Here is a 25,046-nt window from a genome sequence, read left to right as displayed (position 1 = left end):
ATTCTAGGAGATTTCAATGTTCACCACCACCTTTGGCCCTCCTCTCCTTTCACGGATCCACCTGGTGAACAAGCCTACATCTTTTCTACCCTTAATGACCTAGAGCAGCTTGTACAGCACCCTACCTGTATTCCTGACCGCCTTGGAGAGAGCTTCAACATACTTGACCTCTTCCTCACAACTAATCCTTCTGCTTACTCTGTTAATCTTTTCTCTCCATTGGGCTCCTCCGATCACAACCTTATTACCTTAACCTGTCCTATCACTCCGGTACGGCCTGTGGACCCTCCAAGGAAACGTCGTCTGTGGCATTTTGGAGCCGCGGACTGGGAGGCCCTCAGGCAGTACTTCTTTGATTTTCCCTGAAATGATTATTGCTTCCATGGCCGGGAGCCATCTGAGTGTGCCTTGCGCATTACAGAGGTTATTCTCTCGGGCATGGAAGTATACATTCCTTTCTCATATCCTTTGACTAATGCAAGAAAGCCTTGGTTTAATCACGTTTGTTCTAATGTTGTCCGCAACAAGGAGAGGGCCTACAAAAGGTACCGGAGCCAACCCATCCCTGAATCACATCATCTTTACGTTTCTGCCCGGAATCATGCTAAGTCTGTTCTTCGCTCTACTAAAAATAATTTCATCTATACTAAATGCTCTCAACTCTCCAACTTGAATTCTTCCCGCTCCTTCTAGCACCTTGCCAAAAATCTTTCTAACAACTTTACGTCATCATCCTTCCCTCCTCTTTTCTACTCTGATGGTTCTGTAGCTATTTCTTCTACTGATAAAGCAGATCTCTTCGCACAGACTTTCTCCTCCAATTCCACCTTAGATGATTCCGGTGCTGTTCCTCCATCACTTCTCCCCTCTGACTTCCTCATGGCTGACATTAAAATTTCTTCAGTTGATGTATTTTATGCCATCACTGGCCTTAGTACTAACAAGGCATATGGGCCTGATGGGATCCCTCCTGTTGTTCTCAAGAACTGTGCTTCTGTGCGTACACCCTGCCTAGGCAAACTCTTTCGCCTTTGTCTGTCAACTTGTACCTTTCCTTCTTGCTGGAAGTTTGCTCTCATTCAGCCAGTCCCAAAGAAGGGTGACCACTCCCAACCCTCCAACTATCGTCCAATTGCTTTAACGTCCTGTATTTCAAGTTTTTGAGTCAATTCTCAATAGAAAAATTTTAAGGCATCTTTCCTGTCACAACCTTCTTTCCGATCGTCAGTATGGGTTCCGTCAGGGACGCTCCACTGACGATCTTCTCACCTACCTTTCAGACTCCTGGTCATCCTCCTTTCGGGACTTTGCCGAAAGCTTTGCCATTGCACTTGACATCTCAAAGGCTTTCGATCGAGTCTGGCATAAATCTTTAATTTCCAAACTGCCCTCCTACGGTTTCTATCCTTCTATCTGTGCCTTCATCTCTAGCTTCCTTTCTGGTCGTTCTATAGCCGCTGTTGTAGACGGCCATTGTTCTTCGCCTAGATCTATCAACAGTGGTGTTCCTCTGGGCTCTGTCCTATCACCAACTCTCTTCCTTTTATTCATCAATGATCTGCTAAGCTGTACATCTAACCCTATCCACTCATACGCTGATGACTCCAACCTTCACCTTTCCATTCGGTTCCCGCAACGCCTATCTCAACAGTTACTTCAACAAACAAGGGATGAGGCTATGGCACACCTAATGTCTGACTTGGCTCGTATCTCTGACTGGGGTAAAAATAATATGGTTGTTTTTAATGCATCTAAGACTCAGTTCTTACACCTATCAACTCGACAAAATCTTCCACAGGTATACCCACTAATGTTTAATAATATTCAGCTTAATCCTGCATCATCCTTGAACATGCTTGGGGTTTCATTTACTCGGGACTTATCTTGGAAAGATCATATTACATCTCTTGTAAAATCTGCTTCCAAGAGATTGGGTGTGCTAAGCCGACTCTGCTCTTTTTTTACCCCTGCACAATTGTTGACTCTATACAGGGGTTTTATCCGCCCCTGTGTGGAGTACAACTCTCATGTGTGGGGAGGCTCCCCATATACAGCTCTTCTCAATAGGGTGGAGTCAAAGGCTTTTCGTCTCATTAACTCTCCTCCTCTTACTGACTCCCTTCAACCTCTGTCTCTTCACCGCACTGTTGCATCTTTATCTCTTTTCTATCGCTACTTTATTGGTCACTGCTCCTCTGAACTGTCTGCTTGCATTCCTCCACCTCTACGACGGGCGCGTAGCACCCGTCTGGCAGCAAACTCTCATCCCTTTTCTGTCCAACTCTCTAATGCAAGAGTTAACCGTTACTCCCAGTCTTTCATTTATGCAACAGGTCAGCTCTGGAACTGTCTCCCTCTGTCTGTATTTCCTGCTGCCTATGATCTCCAGTCTTTCAAACGCAGTGTGTCCAGGCATCTCAAAATGATCGGATCTTGAATTTGGCTCTCTATTGTATTTTGTTTTTCTCTTGGAGGGAACTGTTACTGCGGGCTTGTGGCCTTTGGTTCCTTCTTCCTTGCATTAAAAAAAAAAAAAGTACCTGCTAGCAATCCACTAGAAAGAAAGTTCTCTGTTGCAATTGTTGATGGTATGGCAGAACTCCAAGCTCTACAGAGTCAAAACACATGGAAACTTACAAAGATCTGGCTGAAGCATTTACAAGTAAAATGCAAGACAAATACTGGAAATACGCTGAAATAAACTTAGTTTTTGACAGTTATGTGGAAAACTCCATAAAGAGCATTACACGAGAAAAGAGACTCCAAGGGGCTGCACCAGCTCAGTTTAAAATTATAGGCAGCACAGTTGTCACAAATGTGACGATGAAAAAGTTGTTCTCACACTCAAACCAAAGATGAATTATCAGCTTATCTTTCTCAAAAAGTCATTCACCATGCAAAAGAGAACAATAAAGATCTTGTAGCATCATGGCGTACAGAAGTGGTTTCTACTCATTGTGACTTGGAATGCCTTCGAAGTGCACAGGAAGAAACTGATACAAAGATTATTCTTCATGCCGTAATTGCTACAGAAAGAGGAACAGCAAGACTTTTTATCTTTACCCAAGACACCGATGTTCTGGTACTTGCTGTTAGAAGATGGCCAAAACTCCCAGCACAGTCTTTCTTCATGCCCAACTCAAGAACAGTAATTTCAATTGCAGAAAAATTCTCATCACTAGGCTCCATAAAGGCTTCTGCATTGCCTGCGTTTCATGCTCTGTCAGGCTGTGAAACAACTGGTGCCTTGGCAGGGAAGGGAAAACTCTCTTACTGGAAAGCATTTACAACAGCAACTGAAACCTTGCAAGCACTTGCAACTCTTGGATCAAGTGAAAAAATATCTGAAGGGGTACTAGAGAAGCTTGAAGCATTTATCTACCAAGTCTGCAAGCCAGGATCAAGTATAACAAAACTTGCAGACCTTCACTGGTATTTGTTTTCGAAGAAGCAGATTGTCTGGGAAAAGCTACCAACTACAAAAAGTGCTCGGGTACCTGCACTTAGAAGAGTGAACTACCAGGTCATGATTTGGAACAGGGATGTTGAGGCCAAGCCAACACTTCCATCTCCCATTGGACATGGATGGGACATGAACGATGGACAAATATTGCCTAGTGTCTGTGATTTGCCATGTGCTCCAAATCACATCCTGCATCTAATCAGGTGTAACTGTGTAAAAAAAACAATGTATCCACCATGCAAATGATTAGTAAATAACTTACCATGCATAGAAATGTGTGAGTGTGAAGGGAATGATGAACTCTGCAGCAATGACACTAAAATCACAGCAGAAATGATAGATAGTGACAGTGAAGATGATCTCATAGAGCTTAGTAACAGATATTATTGATTATTTCAACACTTGTTGTTTGCTTAGTAACAGAAAGTATTGATTATTTTCAACATTAATTGTTGTCATCAGTCACTCAGTTTATTACTATAAGTGAACTCAATTAGTATCAGTTAAATTTTCATGCTAAATATGATTTAATTGTAGAACTAAAGTGAGGAAATAAAGAAAAAATACCTATATAGCGCTTTATCTCAGAAGCCGCTAATTATATAAAAAAGTTGGTAATAACCTTTTTTGTTGTACACAAAATTACCTTTAAAATGAGCTATATTACATTAAAATCGGACAAAAATAACGGATATAGTATAACTTTACGGATGGGCGCCAACTTGATGACGTCATTATAATTATACGCAGGAGAATCTGGAGTGCCACCATAAAATTTATTCATCTACGGGTAGTTTATGGTTGAATAAAACTATCCCCAACATTTCATCACGAAATCTGCCACGGTACATGTTTTTCCTACATATGCTCCCTTACTATGATGTTAAATGGTATGAAAATTAATGAGAAGAAAACAGAAGTAACTAGAAAGCACTCAGAGGTCGTATGCTTCCGTCAATGTCATTGCTGTTAAAAAGGATCCGGATCCGGATCCGTGGAGATAGGATCCGGATCCGGATCCGCCCCCAAATTTAATCGCTTCTTCCTTGGCCCAAAATTTCATTGATATTCACTGAAAACTTTTGGAGATATCGTCTGGACAAAAAGACAGACAAACAAACATAGGTAAATACATAACCTCCTCCAATTTTGTTTGCGGAGGTAAAAATGGGATTTAGGAACTGAAAGGACATTGAAATCTAAAGAGAATTGGAGATAAAGGTAGCGGAAATGTCAAGTGCTTGGAAGTTACAATACATGGCATGTGTGTGAAACGGTGGTATGATAACAAAGAGAGTTTAGAGTTTTCAAGATGTGTTATACTCTTATAATTTCTAAGGAAGAAATTTGTACAAATAAAGTCGTAACTTATAAAACTGTGTTGAGGCCTGTACTGACGTATGGATCAGAGGTGAGGGTATTAAAAACTAAACTTAGAAGCAAAACCTCAAGCGGCATAGATGATTAAAAAAATAAAAAAAATGAGTAACAACATGCGATCGGTTGCGGAACAATGACACTGGGAGAGAACCTTGTATGGAATTAATGGGCCTAATTACATTTATAGAAAACAAATCAGTGGAGGTGGTTTTGATATATAAAACCCAAACAAGTAATACTCTGAGAGTGCAACATCTGCAAGCTACCTATCTATCTATCTATAGCCCGACGCCCTAATCCCGCAAAGGGTGGCCGCAGACAAAACGCCTCCAAGTCGCTCTGTCACCCACCATTTGACTACCCTCCCCCCAACTCACCCCCCCCTCCCTCATATACCTCTCAACTCCATCCCTCCACTTCATACTCGGTCTGCCTCTCCCTCTCCCTCCCTCCACCTCACCTACATACACCCTCTTAGTCAGTCTTTCATTCTCCATTCTCTTCACATGTCCAAACCACCTCAGTGTATTTCTCCTAATCTTCTCAACCACATCCACATCCACCCCACAGCGTTCCTTCACTTCTTCATTCGTCAACCTGTCCCTCCACGTCACTCCACATGCTCCTCTCAAGTAACTCATTTCCACTGCTCTCACTCTTGACTTGTTCCCCTTTTGCAAGGTCCATGCCTCGCTTCCATACGTCAGGGTAGGGATCACAATACTATCTTGCAGTGACTTCTTAACTTCCATACTCATCTCCCTATTTCTCATCACTGCTTTCAGTGTACCAACAACCTTCCTTCCCTGCTGTACCCTTTCACGCACTTCATCCCCCAAAGTTCCATCCTTACTCATCACACTACCCAAGTACTTGAATGCACTCACATTCTCCATATCCTCACCATCCAACCTCACTGCACACTCTGTGACTTCATTCCTCTCAAACACCATAACTTTACTTTTGTTTACATTAACTTTCAGATTCTTCCTCCTACACACTGTCCCAAATTCAATCACCAAACCTTGCAACCCCCATTCATCTTCACTCAACAGTACTGTATCATCAGCAAGCAGCAACACCGGAAGCTTCCAAATCTCACCCTCATTCATTAGAGCCACCCCCACATCCACTGCCCTACCCTGCACCTCCTTTACAACCCCATCCATGTATATATTAAACAGCCATGGAGACATCACACAACTCTGTTTCAGTCCCACAGTGAGATCAAAGAACTCACTCAGTTCACCATCCACTCGCACCGTAACTCTAGCTCCCTCGTACATACTCTTCACAGCACTCAACAATTGTCCCTCCACTCCATATATTCTCAATACCTTCCACATACCTTGCCTATCTATTCTGTCATAAGCTTTCTCCAAGTCCATGAAGGCAGCATACACTTTCCTTCCCTTCTCTAGATACTTCTTCACTAAACATCTTAGAACAAATATCTGATCTACACACCCTTTTCCCTTCCTAAATGCCCCTTGTTCTTCTCCAACTAGCTCCTCTGTCATATGCCTAACACTATCAATGAGTATTCTACCATATATTTTACCAGTCACACTAAGTAGGCAAATACCCCTATGGTTACCACATACTTCTCTCTCTCCTTTTCCTTTGTATAAAGGAACAATTATACCTGATTTCCAGTCCTCTGGAACCATTCCCTCTTCCCAAGCCAATCTACACAACTTCCATATCCACTCCACAACAATCTCACCCCCATATATCAGCATTTCACCACACACTCCATCAATTCCTGTGGCCTTTCCCAACTTAATATTCTTCATCGCTTCCACTACTTTCGCCCTACTGATCTCTTCCTCCCTCCTCTCATCTCTTCTTCTCCCAGCCATTCCCCAACCACTTATACTCGCACTGCTCTCACTCTCCACATTCAACAGATCCTCAAAGTGCTCCTTCCATCTCCTCAGTTTCTCTCTCTTTTCCACCAACAATCTATTATTCCTATCTTTCACTCCCCTACTATTTCCCCTTTCACACTGCCTTACTTTCTTTACCTCCTTCCAAAACAATTTCTTACCCTCCCTCCATTTCACACTCAGATTCCTCCCAAACTCCTCATCCACTTTCTTTTTACTCTCCTTCACCAGTCTCTTAACCTCCCTTCTCCTGCTCACATATACCTCTCTCTTCTCTCTCTCATCTTCTCCCCTACCTCTACTCGCTAACCATTCACTATATGCCTTCTTCTTTTGTTCCACAGTTCGTTTCACCTCATCACTCCACCATGCTGTCCATTGCACACCCTTGCATCTCCTCCTCACTCCACAAACCGCCTCACACGCTGCACCTATCTCTTCCGTGAATATCTTACATACGTCTTCCACCCCTTCCATCTGCTCTAGCTCATACCTTCCCAGTCTTTCTTCCACTATGCTCTTATACTCCGTCATTTTCTCACTATCTTGCAATTTCTCCACTCTTCTCACAGGAGTTGCTTCCTCCTGTCTTCCCCTTTGTCTCCTCAACCACTTTCTTTGCAGCTCTACCTTGGCCATCACTAAGTGATGGTCCGAGACTCCATTCCCCCACCCTCTCCACACTCTTGCATCCAACACTTGTCTTCTCATTCGCTCATCCACACACACGTAGTCTATCATTGCCTTTCGTTCAACAAGTTCACCATCCATCCTCCTCATTACTCTCCATGTATACCGGTGGATCATCTTATGCCGAAAGTAGGTGTTGGCTATTGCCAAACCCTTACAAGCACAGATGTCCACCAAAGCACTTCCATTCCCATCTACGTCAGCTGGCACACCCCACTGACCAACCACTCCATCCACTCGTACATTCCCAACTTTGCCATTCATGTCTCCAATCAACAGCACTCTCTCACTCCTCTCAAACTTGTCCATACACGCTTCTACACTCGCCCAAAACTCATCTTTCACTCTTGCCACTCGATCCTCTGTCGGGGCATACACACTTACAATCGCCCATGCTTGTATACCTACTTTCATCCTCACCCATACAATCCTTGCACCCACTGTTCCATACTCTCTTATACGAAGTATTCTCCTTCCGCTTCTTGCTTATCATCAGACATACTCCCTCTCTTGCCCTCTCATTTTCATTGTCTCCCGCACATATACCTAAGCCATATTCCCATTCTCTCACCCTTTCACCTTCCCATTTAGTTTCAGTCAATCCACATATATCCACTTTTGTATCCTCAAGCACCTGAACAATCTCTTTCTCTTTCACTTCATCATTCACTCCTCTCACATTCCACGTTCCCACCCTAAGAATGTCCTTCGTCCGTTCTTTAGTCGTCAACGTATGGTCCGTCCGGGTCCGAGGCGCTTTGTTCGCTTTTTTGGTTAGTTCTTTTTACGGGGTGGGGCACTAACCCACCACCAACCCTTTTAGTCGCCTCGTACGACAAGCAGTGATACTGGGGGAGTATTCTTGAAACCCTCCTACCCCCTTGACCTTCGACAGATTAGTTTCAAAATCGATGTACTTCATTCTTGTCTAACCACAACATTTCCAATTACTCTGGTTCGAATGAGATAAGAGTTGGATTTCCCTACTGACACTGAATCTTAACCTTTCCCCTTCACTTTGACCTTCCGCTGACTGTTATTCTGAACCTCCCCACAGACTTTAAACTAAAACGGATACACACGATTCAAGGTGACCTTCCCATATGTCTTTTGACACTTGACGATAAATCTCATTTTGGGTGATATTTAACTCATCCAAAGGATGCAAAACCGTTTTAGTTCTTCTCTTCAAACACCGACACATGGGTCTAACGTTGAGCTTGCATTGCGGCCTTAAACCTGGAATATTCTTAAAATTTAATCCCTTCGTTCTACCCGACTCTTAAGCCTAAACCAAGTTTAATTCAAATCAGATAAAAATGTGAGTGGGTGTGGTCTTGCCCTGTAACCTGGTCTCTGACCTTTTCCTGTGACCTTACCCGTTGACTAATTATTCTTAATTTTTGTTTTTTTGCTTTATCCTCAGCCCTTCCAGAAAATTTAGCTTAAATCGGATAAAAGCATCTTAAGCTGACCTTGCCCTGTGACCAAGACCTTAGAATCATTGTACACAAAAGTAAGACGTTAACTCCTTTCAGTCTTTTCACCATGTGTGTTTTAAATCGAATCAAAACTCTTTCAGGTATTTTGTTAAAACTCACACACGGGTCATACTTTGACTTTGCTCGGTGATCCTGAACTTTTGTGGTTCTCTCAATTGAATAGTTTTACTTTTATCTGACTGTCAACCTTTCCCTTTGTTTGGTCTAACATGCACAAATGCTCCTTACGTTGATTTTGCTACCTTGGCGTTCTACCTATCTCTGTGACATTTGTCTGTCTTCTGCGACATTGCTCTTTGTCCTAGTGTTATTTAAAAAAAAAAAAAAAATGCTTACCTCTTAGCTCTCCTTCAAACCTTCCACCAAATCAGTCTAAATCAAATGAAGAGTGCTTGAGTTACTTTGTTCACACACACACACACACACACACACACACACACACACACACACACACACACACACACACACACACACACACACACACACACACACAGATCAATAAAAAAAAAAAAAACTTCTCTCTCGGGTTGCCAGTTGTGGATGTAATAATAGTGAATGATAACCAGCGCAATACAACAACTGGGACCAAGAGGAAGAAGACAACAAATGCGACCGCAGAAAAGGTAAATGGATTGAATAGTTGAAGCTGTGGCTGCAAGTGAAGAAATTTTCGATAATGTTGAGAATGTTGAACTACTGTACATGGAGCCAGAGATGAATCCAGCGACTTCCTGAAGCTCCACTGTTATCAGGACATTAGTGTTTGATGGCGTATGGAACAAAGGTACGAAGTTAACGAAGTGAGGTGCGCTATCTGGTGGTGGTGGTGGTTATGTTGATGGTGGCCGAGGTAGTGATGGTTGTGGAAGGTATAGCACTAAACCACAGAAAGACTTAAGTAGCAGGAAGAGTGGGGCGTGCTATTTGCTGGGAGTAGTTTGGTAGTGGCGTTTATGGTAGGTACTGTTCAACGCCAACCAAAGTATTAGCATAAAGCAAGAAAAATAAGTCGAGTTGCCTCCTGGTGGTAGCTGTGGTTGTGTCAGGCATAGTACTTACCAAAATAAGACTTAGCAATAAGCAGGAAGAGTGAGGCACGCTGCCTGCTAGTGGTGGTGGCAGGGATGCGTCGTTCCCACACGGCCACGGCCTCCGCATGCTGTCCCTGGTTGGCTAGCGTCCGTCCCAGCGCCTCCACCGCTACGTGCTCCTCCTCGCTGTACTCACTGTCGGGATAGATATGACACTTAGGCCCATATTCTCGTCGGTTGAAGAGGCTACCTAACACCTCTTCCTTAACGATTTATTTTCCAAACTACTTATTAATACAGTACACTAGCACACTACCAGGTATTATCTCTCTCTCTCTCTCTCTCTCTCTCTCTCTCTCTCTCTCTCTCTCTCTCTCTCTCTCTCTCTCTCTCTCTCACACACACACACACACACACACACACACACACACACACACACCTTACAAATCTTACATCATGGTCTCAGAACACTCCCAACCTTATATACAGTACCACCACACTACATGCTACCACACTTTGCCTTTTCACACCTTACACTAACACAAAATTGCTCCTCTCACTCCGGTACCTTTCATAACCATACATTCTGTACTATCATGTCATATACTGCCGCGTCTCCATTCTCCTACTGCACAGGCGGTCAAGGACGACCAAGTAGGGCCTGAGCGTGTTAACCCCCCTTTACTGCCAGAAGTCACTTCTAATCTTATGACGGTAACAAGACTCTTACTAGATTAAGAGTGTCTAGAGTTCACAGCGACGGCGCACCCGAATTTTGACCATAATCAGCGACTTTGACCTTTGATCGATTCGCATCAAAATCGAATTACTTACATCAAAATATACGTACCAAATGTGATCCAAATAAAATTACGTATTTATGAAATAACACCGACCTTTAGAACCTTTAACCGTGTTCTTGACTTGTAATCGTTCTACACCATCATCTAGTCCATTTTTCTCAGACAAGTGCGCATTATACGTGGCATTCTTTATCATCTTTGAATAAAGCATTAGTAGACTTAAACATACGCATATACTAGTATGTCCATTCATACATGCATACGCATGTTGATGTCCACGGAAGAGGGAGACACGAATGCTCTGAGTGCTTTAGCGAATACAAGTGAGCACTCGGAACATTTAATGGTTCTTTTTTCTTTGTGGATATCAGTATATTCGTATCTCTTAATCACATGTATCCAAGTGATTTTACATATATATATATATATATATATATATATATATATATATATGTGTGTGTGTGTGTGTGTGTGTGTGTGTGTGTGTGTAAAATATATGTGAAGATGTATACTCGATAAAAATAGCAATGCTTTTGACATTGCTAATTAGCAGACGCAATGACGCCAAAGAGGCTAATGGAAATTATTTCTAACCTTTTCATTTTAATAAGTTTTCCTAAGGTATAAACATGATGGACAACAGCGCCATTAAAGTACATAAGAAAATAAAGTACATTACACGAAAACGATAGTTCAAGTGTTGACTGGCCATCTGCTAGATTTTCTAGTCAGAGGGACGTGAAAGCGTTTGGCTTAAAGGCATTTCTACTTCAGTCCCTAGAAATAATGTCTTCCAAGAAATTACAACTGGTATCAGTCGGAGGTGGATTATTCTGGCATGATAAACAGTTTGCCGTCACACATGTTATGGCTGTTGGGCAGCTTGCAGGAATATTGGGGTAACACACCTATTATTCGAAGTGTGTGCTACGACTGTGACTTTCAGAAACTAGGTTGAATATTTCATTAAAAGCAGGTACGGCTATTTGTTCAAAATGATTTTGGGGAACGTAATTTAGCCTGATTATGCCAACGGCCATACCACGTTGAGTACACCGCTTCCCGTCCGATCAGCGAAGTTAAGCAACGTTGGGTCTGGTTAGTACTTGGATGGGTGACCGCCTGGGAACACCAGATGCTGTTGGCATAACGTTCTCCCTACGTGTCAAGTGGGGTTGGTGGAGGATTAGTGCCCCTCCCTGTAAAAACAATTAACTCTAAGCCCTTGGCCACCCCGTTTGGGATACATGGCGTCTGGCAATGAATGAATGTTGAATGAGATTTTAAAATATATATTGTTTGTTGAAGTTATATAGTTAATAATTAAGACAGAAGAAAGCACTTCCTACTGAAGGAGTAAAAAGACTGCAGGAGGATGATAAAAGACAGAATACAAGAGAAAAGTAGAAGAGCCACTAGGTAGATATGATCTAGAGTAGATGGAGCAGGTAGAAGGCATATGTAAGATATTCACAGAAGAAAATTAATTTGTGCAGCATGTGAAGTAATATGTACGGTGAAGACAATACGCAGTGGGGTGCAAGGAACATTGTGGGGGAATGATGAGGTGAAACGAGCTGATGCAGAGAAGAAAGCATGTACAGTAGTGACTATTTGAGATATAACTGAATGGAGGTGTTGTGAGGCTGCATACAGTGTTATGTGTGGAGAAGAGGAGAGAGGTGAAAAGAGTAGTATGAGAGAGTAACAGTAAAACAAGCGTGGATGAAGAGTTTGGATGAAACCTAAGTGTAGAGTGGAGCGAATGCAAGAAACTGTTTTGCAAGGGGGTCAGGAAAGTAAGACAGTGACAGGGGAAGCAAGGTAGACGTGATAAATAGCAGTGACAGAATGTTGATGAAGACCGGAGAATATGTGAGCAGGCGGAGACAATACAACAATGAACTGTTGAATATAATGAACGAGCGCTATTATACGTGGTAGGGGAATTATTGGAAGAACACAGGCGACCAGGGAAGAAGAGATTAGTAGGATGAAAGTATCTGAAGCAATGAAGAAAGTCAAAATGTGGAAAGCCCTTGCAACTGAGAGAGTGAGTGGCATAATAATGACATTCAGGGGAGAGATTATATATATATATATATATATATATATATATATATATATATATATATATATATATATATATATATATATATATATATATATATATATATATATATCATCCGTTGAGGAGGTCCACTGCAGGACCGGCCTATCCCTACCGAAGCAGGGACGATACAGCCAATGTATCTCTACCCAGTGGCTTAGGCTGTCTGGTAGAGACTGTATGTAAGGTGAGAAATGCTTGTAAGTGTAATGGCTTTGGATGTGTGTGTAGTCTGTGAACCAAGTGTAATCAGCCCGCCTTAAGCCGATTGGGTGCAAGCATACTAGTATGCGACACTGGTTCAACCACAGCACCCCTTATGTCCGCCAAAGTAGCAAGTGGCTTGGTGAACGATTCCCAAAGTTTTTACAACTCTGGCGGGAGGCGAACCCTCGCCCTCTAGCGTGCGAAACGCACACTATATATATATATATATATATATATATATATATATATATATATATATATATATATAGTGAGAGAGAGAGAGAGAGAGAGAGAGTATATATATATATATATATATATATATATATATATATATATATATATATATATATATATATATATATATATATATATTGTTACGGAACAGAGAAAGATGATGTACACTTTAAGTGAGAATACTAAAAATCACTACTGTCCCGTAAAGTTCCAGGTTCAAAACAAAAGAGTTAGGTAAAATTACAAGTTAAAGTTTAATGCTCAAAATAACAACAAAACATTCAGGACTCATAAGGATAATGTAATGGCAAAAAACAGGTAAAATATATGGTTAACTGCAATAGCCTCTATTAACATGAAATTAGCAAGAGTAAATTTACCTAAGTCAGCCCTGATAAAATGAAAATACACTGGGTAATGCTCAGTTAATGCAAGATAAATTATTACAGATACAAAATAGTATTAAAACTGGCTGACAAAATGAATCCCACACAAATTACAAAAAAAACTCACTAGGCCTACAAATCAACACCTTACGCTATACAGTACAAGAAAAAGTGCAACAACAGTTATACTCAAATTACACAGAGCTGCTAGATGGTTGGAGACTTCCTGAGCACTCAATAATAACAACTGTACAGGGGAGGACAGAGATGTGAACAAAATGAGGAGTAGATCTAAGTGGCAATGATGCAGAGACTGAGCTCATTATATAGGGGCCGGCAGAGCTTGATACAACTTGTAAAAAGGACGCGCAAATGAAGCCATGGGGACAAAGAGTTGACAATCCCGCTCTGAACAACAGAAAGAACGACTTACTCTACTATAACGGTAGAAGGGGGGGACTTAGGCAGAACACGCTCGTGATCAAACATGCAGCATACTGTGCATTAGAATTACACAAAGGATGATGAAATCATAGGCCATGTAACACCTCTCCACAAAGAAAAAGAAATTTACAAAGGAAATTTCTTATTACTCTAAAACAATCTGTCTAAAGTCTAGATAAGCAATCTGCAATAACATTTTCTTTCCTAGTGTTACAAAACATGAGATCTCCCTAGCACGTTCAGTCATAGGTACTTGCCAGTATCCCTTTAACAAATCAAACTTACTTATGTACCTAGCCTTTGCGATCTTGTCTATGCAATCTTCCACACGAGGGAGAGGGTAAGTGTCTGTTTTCGTCATCCGATTAACACGTCTGTAGTCGATGCAAAGCCGCTGTGACCCACCTGGCTTAGGGACCAGAGTGACAGGAGAACTCCACTCGCTCTGACAGGGCTCAATCATCTTGTGGTCCAACAGGTAGCCAAGCTCCTTCTGGATGAGAGGAACTTTCACTGGGTTCACACGGTAAGGAGGCAATTTAATTGGCTTTGCGTCTCCAACATCGACATCATGCATCAACACAGTGGTTCTTCCTGGAGTGGCACGGAACACTTGCGGGTACTCCTGCAGTAATGCCGAAAACTCCTGCCTTTCCTCGGGAGGTAGATGAGAAAGCTTAGTCTGGAGATCATTCATGATATCAGGATTCTTCCCCAAACTATCACTCAGGCTCATACTGCATGGGAGAGCTTCACTTGCAGACTCGGGTGGAACAGCTGCAGTGCAGACTGGATTATTTTCGTCCCGCCTGTGATATAACTTTAGCATGTTGATGTGACATAGTTGCTTGTTCTTTCTACGATCTGGTGTGGCGATGACATAGTTGACATCACTGAGTTTCTTCTCCACGAAATAAGGACCACTAAACTTGGCTTGAAGAGGTTGCCCATGAACTGGTAGCAGAATCAAAACCTGATCTCCTGGCTGAAAGTGGCGTAACCTGGACTTCTTATCATACCAAGTCTTCATCTTCTCCTGAGCAGCTCCTAAATTCTCTCTCGCCAGCTGTAAAGCAGTGGACAGCCGTTCTTTAAACTTCATCACATACTCCAGCAGGTTGACGTCATTTTCCTCCGACAGCCAGCATTCCTTGAGTAACTTAAGGGGTCCTCTTACTTCATGGCCAAACAGTAGTTCAAAGGGTGAGAAGCCCAGTGATTCATTTGGAGATTCTCTTGCAGCAAACACAACGAATGGAAGACCTTTATCCCAGTCTTTCTGATGTTCCAAACGGTATTTCTTGAGCATCGATTTGAGTGTTTGATGATATCTCTCCAACGCTCCTTGGGTCTGGGGATGGTAAGCTGAAGACGTGATCTGGGTGATGCCCAACTCTTTCAGAGACTGCTTGAAAACGTTTGACATGAAATTACTTCCCCGGTCTGACTGTACCTCCTTGGGCAGACCAAACTTTGTGAAGAACCCTAGCATTTCCTTAACCACGTTCTTTGCTGAGATATTTCTAAGTGGAATGGCTTCAGGATAACGAGTAGCCATATCAATTAGGGTCAACACATAAGAAAATCCTGAAGAAGTCTTAGGAAGAGGGCCCACAATATCCACCAACACACGGGTGAAAGGCGCCTCAAAAGGAGGAATGGGAACTAGAGGTGCAACCTTTTCGGTCTGATCACAACTTGACAGGTGTGACAAGACTTACAATACCAGGAAACATCCCTGAAGATACCTGGCCAGTAGAAGTGTTTCAAAATGCATGCCACAGTCTTCCTCACTCCAAGGTGTCCTGCCAAACTGGAATCATGAGCCACTCTAATGATGTCCTGCCTACAAACACGAGGGATGACAACTTGATGTACAACCTCCCATTCACAGTCGGCTGATGCTGTTGGGGGTCTCCACTTCCTCATAAGTACTCCTGACTTTACATAATAACAAGTAGAAGCACCGGCTGACTCTTCCTCACTGCAAGCAGAGTTAGCTAGACCATTCAACTCAGGGTCAGCAACCTGCAACTCAACCAACTCTTGACGAGACAAATTATCAACACTACGGGGTACTGCCTCATCTGGTGAGTGGTCCAAATTAGCAAGAAAAGTGTCAGCTAGGATAACATCATCATCATCATTATCCTCTAAATCACCAGTAACTTTAGACTTAGCCCTAGTGACGGCACATGCAGGGAACACATCAGGGACATCACAATCCTGGGACGCAGCCACTGGCTCACTAGACAACTGAGGAGCTGGACACACTTGACTTCCACCAATATCATTTCCAAGTAAGAAAGTTACACCTGACATTGGGAGTGTCTCAACCAACCCAACCATAACGGAACCATTAACAAAACCAGACTCTAAATTCACTCTGCACAGAGGGACAGAGAAGTAATTATTCCCTACACCTTGTAAGATTACAGTTTCATCAGAGGAATTAACATTAGAGCCTAGAACACTGGTCAGCATAAGGGATTGGCAAGCAACTGTATCACGATATATTTTAACTGATTTCCTGTCATTACTGTCCAGAGGACTGACAAAACCATCAGACAGGAAATTAGCACATGAATTCTTGAGAGTGTCACCCACATTACTGCTCAAAAGAGGAGCTCCATCATGAGAATTTAAGTTACCCCTCAAAGCAGGTTCAGTTAACTCAGTTAAAGAATTCTGGGAACTGTCAAGAGTGGACACTAGACCAATTGACTGAATATTTAAAGACTCCTTTTTGTTCACATCACGCTGTCTCCTGAAACATTTCTCCGTAGTATGACCAAGCTTACTACAATAAGTACATTTACTTTTCTGAAATCTAGAGGTGAAGCTGGTATTTACTTCCTGAGAAATATCATCTTTATTCTCTTTCCTGTTACCTGTACTCTGAGTAGAGGCAACGTACTTACTCTCAGCTTTCCCTTTTTCTTTAGAATATCTCTTGTGAGTGAGAACATATTCATCAGCTAAAACTGCAGCATCAGACAAATTATCTATTCTTTTCTCATCAAGATATAGGCTTACATCTTTATAAATACACCTTTTGAAGTCCTCCAGCAAAATCATCTGCTTAAATTTACCAAAAACAGAAACCACATTCTTAGAATTTAACCACTGCTCTAACAGATCTTCTTTGATTTTTGCATACTCAACATGGGATTGCTTATCTTGCTTGTAAGTTGTCCTAAATTATACTCTATAGGCTTCAGGAACAAGCTCATAGGCCTTAAGAATCAAGCTCTTAACTACATCATAATTATCAGATTGATCCTGAGGCAAAGATGCATAAGTTACTTGAGCTTTACCGGTGAGAACAGTTTGAAGGAGTACTGGCCAATACTTTTTGGGCCAATTAAAACCTGTAGCTACCCTCTCAAACAACTGAAAATACTTTGTTAAATCAGATTCATTAAAAGGAGGGACAAGTTTTAACATTTTTAGCCACATCAAAATCATCAGAGCTAGATGATCCAGTTCCACCTTGTTTCATGCGATACTCATGGTCTGCCTGAATCCTGGCAAGTTCAATTTGTGCCTGTATCTGTGCCTCCGGAATACGAGCCTGAGACTCCGCCTCCTTAGCATTTGCCTGAAATTCAGCCTCCTGAATACGAGCATGAGACTCCGCCTGCTTAGCCTGAGACTCCGCCTCCTTAGCCTGAGACTCAGCCTCCTTAGCATTTGCTTGAAATTCAGCCTCCTTAACACGAGCCTCCTGCAGGGCTAGCTGTAACTTAGCTAATTCAATCTGCGTTTGCTCATTTGGAGGAGTTACATTAAACAAGCTTTTATTAATCATGCCAACAATTTGATCTTTAGAATGATGAGAGTGAACTGCAATTCCCAATTGTTGAGCAACAAGCTTAAGTTCATTCTTTGTTCTGTTTTCTACATCACACACTGTTTGCACATTTGACAAAAAATCTTTGGCTTCATCAAGCGTAGTAATAGTAGACATCAAGAATAAATCACAGTCACAAAATATCAAGCAATATCCTTATGATAATATCCTGAATATCCTGATAAGAGGTCGCCAAATTTATGTTACGGAACAGAGAAAGATGATGTACACTTTAAGTGAGAATACTAAAAATCACTACTGTCCCGTAAAGTTCCAGGTTCAAAACAAAAGAGTTAGGTAAAATTACAAGTTAAAGTTTAATGCTCAAAATAACAACAAAACATTCAGGACTCATAAGGATAATGTAATGGCAAAAAACAGGTAAAATATATGGTTAACTGCAATAGCCTCTATTAACATGAAATTAGCAAGAGTAAATTTACCTAAGTCAGCCCTGATAAAATGAAAATACACTGGGTAATGCTCAGTTAATGCAAGATAAATTATTACAGATACAAAATAGTATTAAAACTGGCTGACAAAATGAATCCCACACAAATTACAAAAAAAACTCACTAGGCCTACAAATCAACACCTTACGCTATACAGTACAAGAAAAAGTGCAACAACAGTTATACTCAAATTACACAGAGCTGGTAGATGGTTGGAGACTTCCTGAGCCCTCAATAATAACAACTATACAGGGGAGGACAGAGATGTGAACAAAATGAGTAGATCTAAGTGGCAATGATGCAGAGACTAAGCTCATTATATAGGGGCCGGCAGAGCTTGATGCAACTTGTAAGAAGGACTCGCAAATGAAACCATGGGGACAAAGAGTTGACAATCCCGCTCTGAACAACAGAAAGAACGACTTACTCTACTATAACGGTAGAAGGGGGGGACTGAGGCAGAACACGCTCGTGATCAAACATGCAGCATACTGTGCGTTAGAATTACACAAAGGATGATGAAATCATAGGCCATGTAACAATATATATATATATATATATATATATATATATATATATATATATATATATATATATATATATATATATATATATATATATATATATATATATATATATATATATATATATATATATATATATAGAACAGAGGAAGGAAAAACAAGTTAATAAAAAAAAATCCATACATCAGATGATAGGTGTCCTCCATTCATAAAAAAACCGTAACAGTTGGACTTGAACAGCCATAGGTTGAAGTTTGGGGGGAAACCACTCTGGGGAAGCGAGTTCCAAAAAGATGGAGTTCGGGGAATATAAGAATCCTGATAGGCAGAAGTTCTGCAGCATGGCAGTGTGACAGTCCAGTCATGAGCGCTGTCAGGACTCCATATTATAATAATACAACTCATAGATAGTTAGATAGATAGATAGACAGGTGGATAGTCAGATAGAAGCACCAAGCCAGGGGTAAAGAAAGGAAGTGTGTCAGCAACCCTTGCAACTCTTAAGTGAAGGAATGCTAGAGGTGCACCAGAAGTTGTACATACACACAGACGTACAGTGTTCTAGAAGCTTCACAACAGTATAGCCCACGTGACACGACCCCTGCTAAACGAGAATGTAGGAATCAGAGCTCACAATGGGGCAAGCCATAGAACCGGCAGGTAGTGGAGAGATCAGATAAGAAGAGGGGTCCGACTAGACTTAGTAAATTAAGTTCCTGTGTAATACATGCGCTGCTCAACTTAGACTTTCTTTGAAGATAACAAATCAAGATCAACTCCCTGTATTCGTCTTTAACTCCTCCTGCTCTTCAATTACCAAAATAACTTTGACCAATACTCAAGACTTACCTGTTGCAAGACTAAAGAGTTACATATATATAAATGGTGGCTACGAGGTTCCAACAGCACTACCAGATGCCCGTACAGCGTGGGGGAAGGCATGGAGAGGTGGCACAATGGATGCAACTTCGTCTGAATATTTGCCACAAAAGTATATGTAAAATTATGAAAGGGAGGCAACATTTCGTCCTACTTGTAGGGGAGGTAGTTCATTTCTAATAGTAGGGTTATTAATGATCCTAACAACGTTGTTCTGAATTTTGTTTAGTTGTGTTAGTACAACCTCTCCATATCCATTCCACAAGGTGAACAATGTTCCAGCTGAGAGGGCACATGATTTGTAAATTATAGATAACTGCTCGTCAGTGAAGAGGTTACGTACTCTGTACAAAAATCCAAATTTCTTTGAAGCGGTTTTAGTGAGTGATCTAACATGAGAGGTCCAGCTAGGGGCATTGTTTAGTGAAACACTGAGAATTTCAATACTTTTAGAGATAAGAATATTAGTAGCACTAAAGGTACTATTGGAATCCGGCACTGCCTGTTTATTAGTAAAATTATTATTTTTTATCTTTCTAGCACTCTAGGAGACAACTGTATTTTGTCCCCATTCACTAATTTCAGATAAGTCTTGATTCATGAAGAGTGCTGTACAGAGTTGTAAGTTGGAGATAGTAAACTCTGTGAATTAGTGTTTTAGTGTAAATGAACTGGTAAGTGCTGAGTCATCTGCATTTGAATGGATGGGATTATGGGTGACAGATAAAACATCGTTAATATGAATTAGGAACAAGGTTGGAGCCAGAATTGATCCTTCTGCCACGCCGGCATTATCCGCGTGGAAATTGGAATATACATCGTCTACTTCTATCTTTCTGTCGCTGAGACATGAGGAAATCAGAGGAATAAAGGATGTTATGCCATAGAAATGGGGTTTGGATAGCAGGGAACGGTGCCATGCTCTGCCAAAAGCATTAGAAATATTAAGGGCTACTGCATGAGTTTCTCCATGTTGGTCAATTGACTGATGGTTACTATAAGTCAGGAGATTGAGCAATTGATCATATCAACAGTGGATCTTTCGTGGCAAAAACCATACTGTCTATATTTAATTAAGTTGCTGGATTCAATATGTTTAACTCTGTGCTTATTAATTACAGTCTCTAACACTTTACCGAGAGATGTGATAGCAATTGGTCAGTCATCAGAAGGGTCGGATGAACTTCCCTTCTTCGGAACTGGGTGGATATTGGCTTCCTTCTAAGAATTAAGGAATGAAGTAGTACGTATGCATAGTCTGAATAATTTAGCCAGAACAGGAGCAAATTCAGGGGAACACTTTTTAAAAACAATTGGAGGAATTTCACCTGGACTTGAGCTTTGTTGGTTGGTAAATTGTCTAGGATGGATTCTTTTGTATATAGTCAGTATCTTGAGTGGAACAATTTCAGGAGAGTAAATTTCTAGTACAGGGACGTTCTGGCTGACTACCTCTAAGGCAGAATTCCTGACAAATGTACTGGGAAGGAAGTTCGCTTTACCACGCGGATCACTTATAGCGTTACCATCTGAAGATTTTAGTGTGACATTGGGCGATGACTTGTTAAAGTTATTATTGAAAGAACTGAGAGTTGACCAGAATATTCTATTGTCATTAGGTTTGTTTAATACTTCTGATGGTTGATTGTAAAGAAAGTGTGATCTAGAGTGAGATTTATTACTGCTCTTGCATGGTTTCTAGCAATTTTAAATTGACTAAGGGATTCATTTGTTTTTAAGTAAAAGTTACATGCTACGGAATTTGGGATGTTGCTGTGGCACACTTGTTGTCAAACCATTTTGGGAAGTCCGATCTTTTAATGAATTGCTGATTGGTTATGAATAGTTTAATACCAGCTTGTATTAAGTCATTAATGTGGGACTGGGTAGAACTAATGTCACTGGTAAAGAAAGACTGCCATGGAATACCAGCAAGATAGTTTCTGAATCCAGCCCAGTCTGCCCTATCAATTAGCCGCCTGGTCACCCTGATAGGTTCAGAACTGGGAGGGTTAAGGGAACTGACTAGTGAGGCTTTGATGAGATTGTGATCGGGGGATCCAAGTGGTAACAATACTTCTATCCCTAATTGATCTGGATAATTTGTCAGTAATATATCCCATAGATGGGCGTTAGGGTCAGGATTATGTGGTATTCTGGTTGTTAGTTTTACCAACTGCGTGAGAATTAACAATTGTGCAAACAGCTCGCAGTCTAGACCAGTATTGTCATGCGTGGCATAATGCTATAACCATTCTTCATTATGGACGTTAAAATAACCGAAAATGGTAGTTTCAGTGGTAAGGGTGAGGTTAAAGTTAGACAACTATGTGGATATCGAGTCAAATTCATTGGGTCCTGAAGAAGAATTGGGGGAGCAGTAGACTACACAAATATATTTAGTAATATTTAGATAATTTAGTTTATACAGTTAATAATCAAAGTTAGCTGAAGCCAAGCTAACAGTGTCAGTTGCAAATTTATATTTGGTATACCACCAGGTCCATCCTTCTTTCGGAAGATTGTGAGGAGATGGTAACCAGGAAAACAAAATGGGGATATGTCAGTAGAGTTAGAGAACTGGACTAGATGGGATATTGACTGAACGAAAAACGTGAATGGAATTCAGAGTGGTATTAAGACCACGGATATTAGTGAAATATAATGCTGAACCTGTGCATCTCCGCTGACGAGCATGTACAGTTTTTCCAATAACCGCTGTTAGATGGTTATAGAATGGACAGGGAAGATGTGCAGATTAGCCGGGAAGGATGGTAAGGTCCCGGAGGATTGGAGGTCAAGTACTGTATAATTGTTCCCAGTACAAAGGACAAGAGGAAATAGAAGTGTGTTACAATTAAAAGGGTATTTGTCTTCTCACTGCAATGGGAAGAGTGCATGGTAGGATACCTGCTCTTGGCTGATCAGGTCTGTCTTCACGAAAATACCACTCCTCACAATGGACAGGAGACGGCTGTAGCAACATTCACACACACACACACACACACACACACACACACACACACACACACACACACACACACACACACACACACACACACACACACACACACACACGTATATGCAAATTAACTAAAGAAACTTTTAAAGCAGAAACAGTAAGTACTTTCGTGTATTACATTTTCAGAGAGAATGACAGAGATATGACAGTAGAGGTCTTATATACATACCTGCGACAGGAGTAGACAGAATAAAGAGGGACCTGACCTGACGTGACCTCACGTCATCTCACGTCTGGAGGGTACTGGTTAAGGATTTACTCTTAATTTTTCTCATTTAAAATTGCAATAGCTCATGTTTGCATTATTTTCAAATGTGCCGGAAATCAAAGAGGATTAAATACATTTCCTTCATAGATTCTTTTTATCTTTTGTAGAATCTTCGGATCTGCTTAATAAATAGGGGGAGGCGATGACTGAGGGGAGGTGGTGACTGAACTGGCAGAGAGGTGGCCTGCAGTCCTTAATGGACCCATGTTTGAATCCCGGCTGGGGCGAGGAACAGTTTATGAATTTGAATTTCATAAAGCAGACTGTACTGATCTACCAGGAGACCCGCCGACATTTTGTAAAAGTACTCCCGCTAATACCGGTGCACCAGTCCTGTATGAGACAGTCCTAGCATGTATTCAGTAAGGACGGTGGTTATTAGCGCCGAAGTCATGACATGTGGAGGTGTATGGTATGTAGGAGGACTACTGGGCCTTGGGAACACGATGTGAAGCCTATGCTCTGAGTCGGACACATCCAGAAATGATCACTGGATGTTTTGTGTTGGATTAACCCGCTTCTCTGTTGGGCCGTCCTTGCTGTACACAGTACTTATGAGATACTAGCTTTCGAATATTTTTCAAATTGTCCAAGGCAAACTTAATCGCACTTTTTGCACGGAATTTTATATTCACACCTGTATTGTTTGCTGAGTCATTCTTCTGTCTATACTATCTGTCGCCGAAGCCCTAACCTCGTAAGGGGTGGCCACAAACAAATCGCCTCCATATCTCCTTGTCCCCCGCCTTTTGCTGCCATCCTTTCAGCTCACTTCCCCTCGATCATACACCTCTCCAATCCATACCTCCGTCTCATCCTCGGTCTCCCCCTCCCTCTTCACTCTTCCACCTCACTCACATAAACTCTCCACGTTAGTCTCCCGCTTTCCATCCTCTCCACATGGCCAAACCACCTCATTGTATTTCTCCTAACGCTTTCTATCACATTCACATCCACACCACAGTGCTCCCTCACTTTCTCCTTTGTCAGTCTGACTCTCCATACAACTCCAGATGCTCCTCTCAAAAAACTCATTTCCACTGCTCTCACTCTTGTGTCCAGTCAACAAGGTCCAAGCTTCGCTTCCTTAAGTAGGAGTTGGTACCACAACACTGTCATGCAGCGCCTTTTTTACTTCCATGTTCACTTCCCTATTTCATATCACTGCTTTCAAAGAACCAGTAACCTGTCTTTCTTGTTGTACCCTGTCATGCACTTCATCCTCTAAGCTTCCATCCTTACTCATTACATTACCCAAGTATTTTTTTTTTTTTTTTAGTGTGTGGATATCCAGGAAAGGATGGACAAGCGCTCTTTGCATCCTGGCTTACTACTTTTTTTTCTGTAGAAGAATTTCCTTGGTGTATCATGAAAACAAGTAATTATTATGAGTGGATATTTTAGTTTCTTCGCAATATGATGCAACACTAGAAAGTAGTTTCTGATTCTCATTTCATTACTCTTGTAATTAATTTACTCTGGAGGGAAACGTATGCCTACATACGAGTATATATATATATATATATATATATATATATATATATATATATATATGGAGCCTCTGTGGTACAGTGGTAGAGTGTGCGTTTCGCACGTTGATGAGCTCGGGTTCGCCTCCCGCAAGAGTTGTAAAAACTTTGGGAAAGCGTCCACCAAGCCACTTGCTACTTTGGCGGACACAAGGGGTGCTGTGGTTGAACCAGTGTCGCATACTAGTATGCTTGCACCCAATCGGCTTAAGGCGGGCCGATTACACTTGGTTTACAGACTACACACATGTCCAAAGTCACTACAATCACAGTCACACGCACTTTTTACCCTACATGCAGTCTCTACCAAACAGCCTAAGCCCCTGGGTAGAGATACATTGGCTGTATCGTCCCTGCTTCGGTAGGGATAAGCCGGTCCT

The 25,046-nt window shown here is 41.5% G+C and overlaps 1 protein-coding gene and 1 non-coding gene across 2 annotated transcripts in view; one reads left to right on the top strand and one right to left on the bottom strand.

Annotated features, from left to right (window-relative positions):
• Window positions 1-25,046, bottom strand: part of LOC145409044 (outer dynein arm-docking complex subunit 4) — a 315,075-nt gene that overhangs the window by 73,805 nt on the left and 216,224 nt on the right. The window contains exon 14 of the mRNA XM_080279602.1: window positions 9,984-10,150. Coding sequence (XP_080135728.1) covers window positions 9,984-10,150 — 167 coding nt within the window. The remainder of the gene's footprint in view (window positions 1-9,983; window positions 10,151-25,046) is intronic.
• On the top strand, window positions 11,787-11,905 carry LOC145409143 (5S ribosomal RNA). The gene has a single exon (XR_013899065.1). It is a non-coding gene; the product is annotated as a 5S ribosomal RNA (ribosomal RNA).

The sequence above is a fragment of the Coenobita brevimanus genome, chromosome 79 (genome assembly GCF_032717465.1).
Source record: "Coenobita brevimanus isolate Jiangsu-jjx chromosome 79, ASM3271746v2, whole genome shotgun sequence".
In the NCBI taxonomy this organism is placed as follows: domain Eukaryota; kingdom Metazoa; phylum Arthropoda; class Malacostraca; order Decapoda; family Coenobitidae; genus Coenobita; species Coenobita brevimanus.
This window is presented reverse-complemented; position numbering and strand designations above follow the sequence as displayed.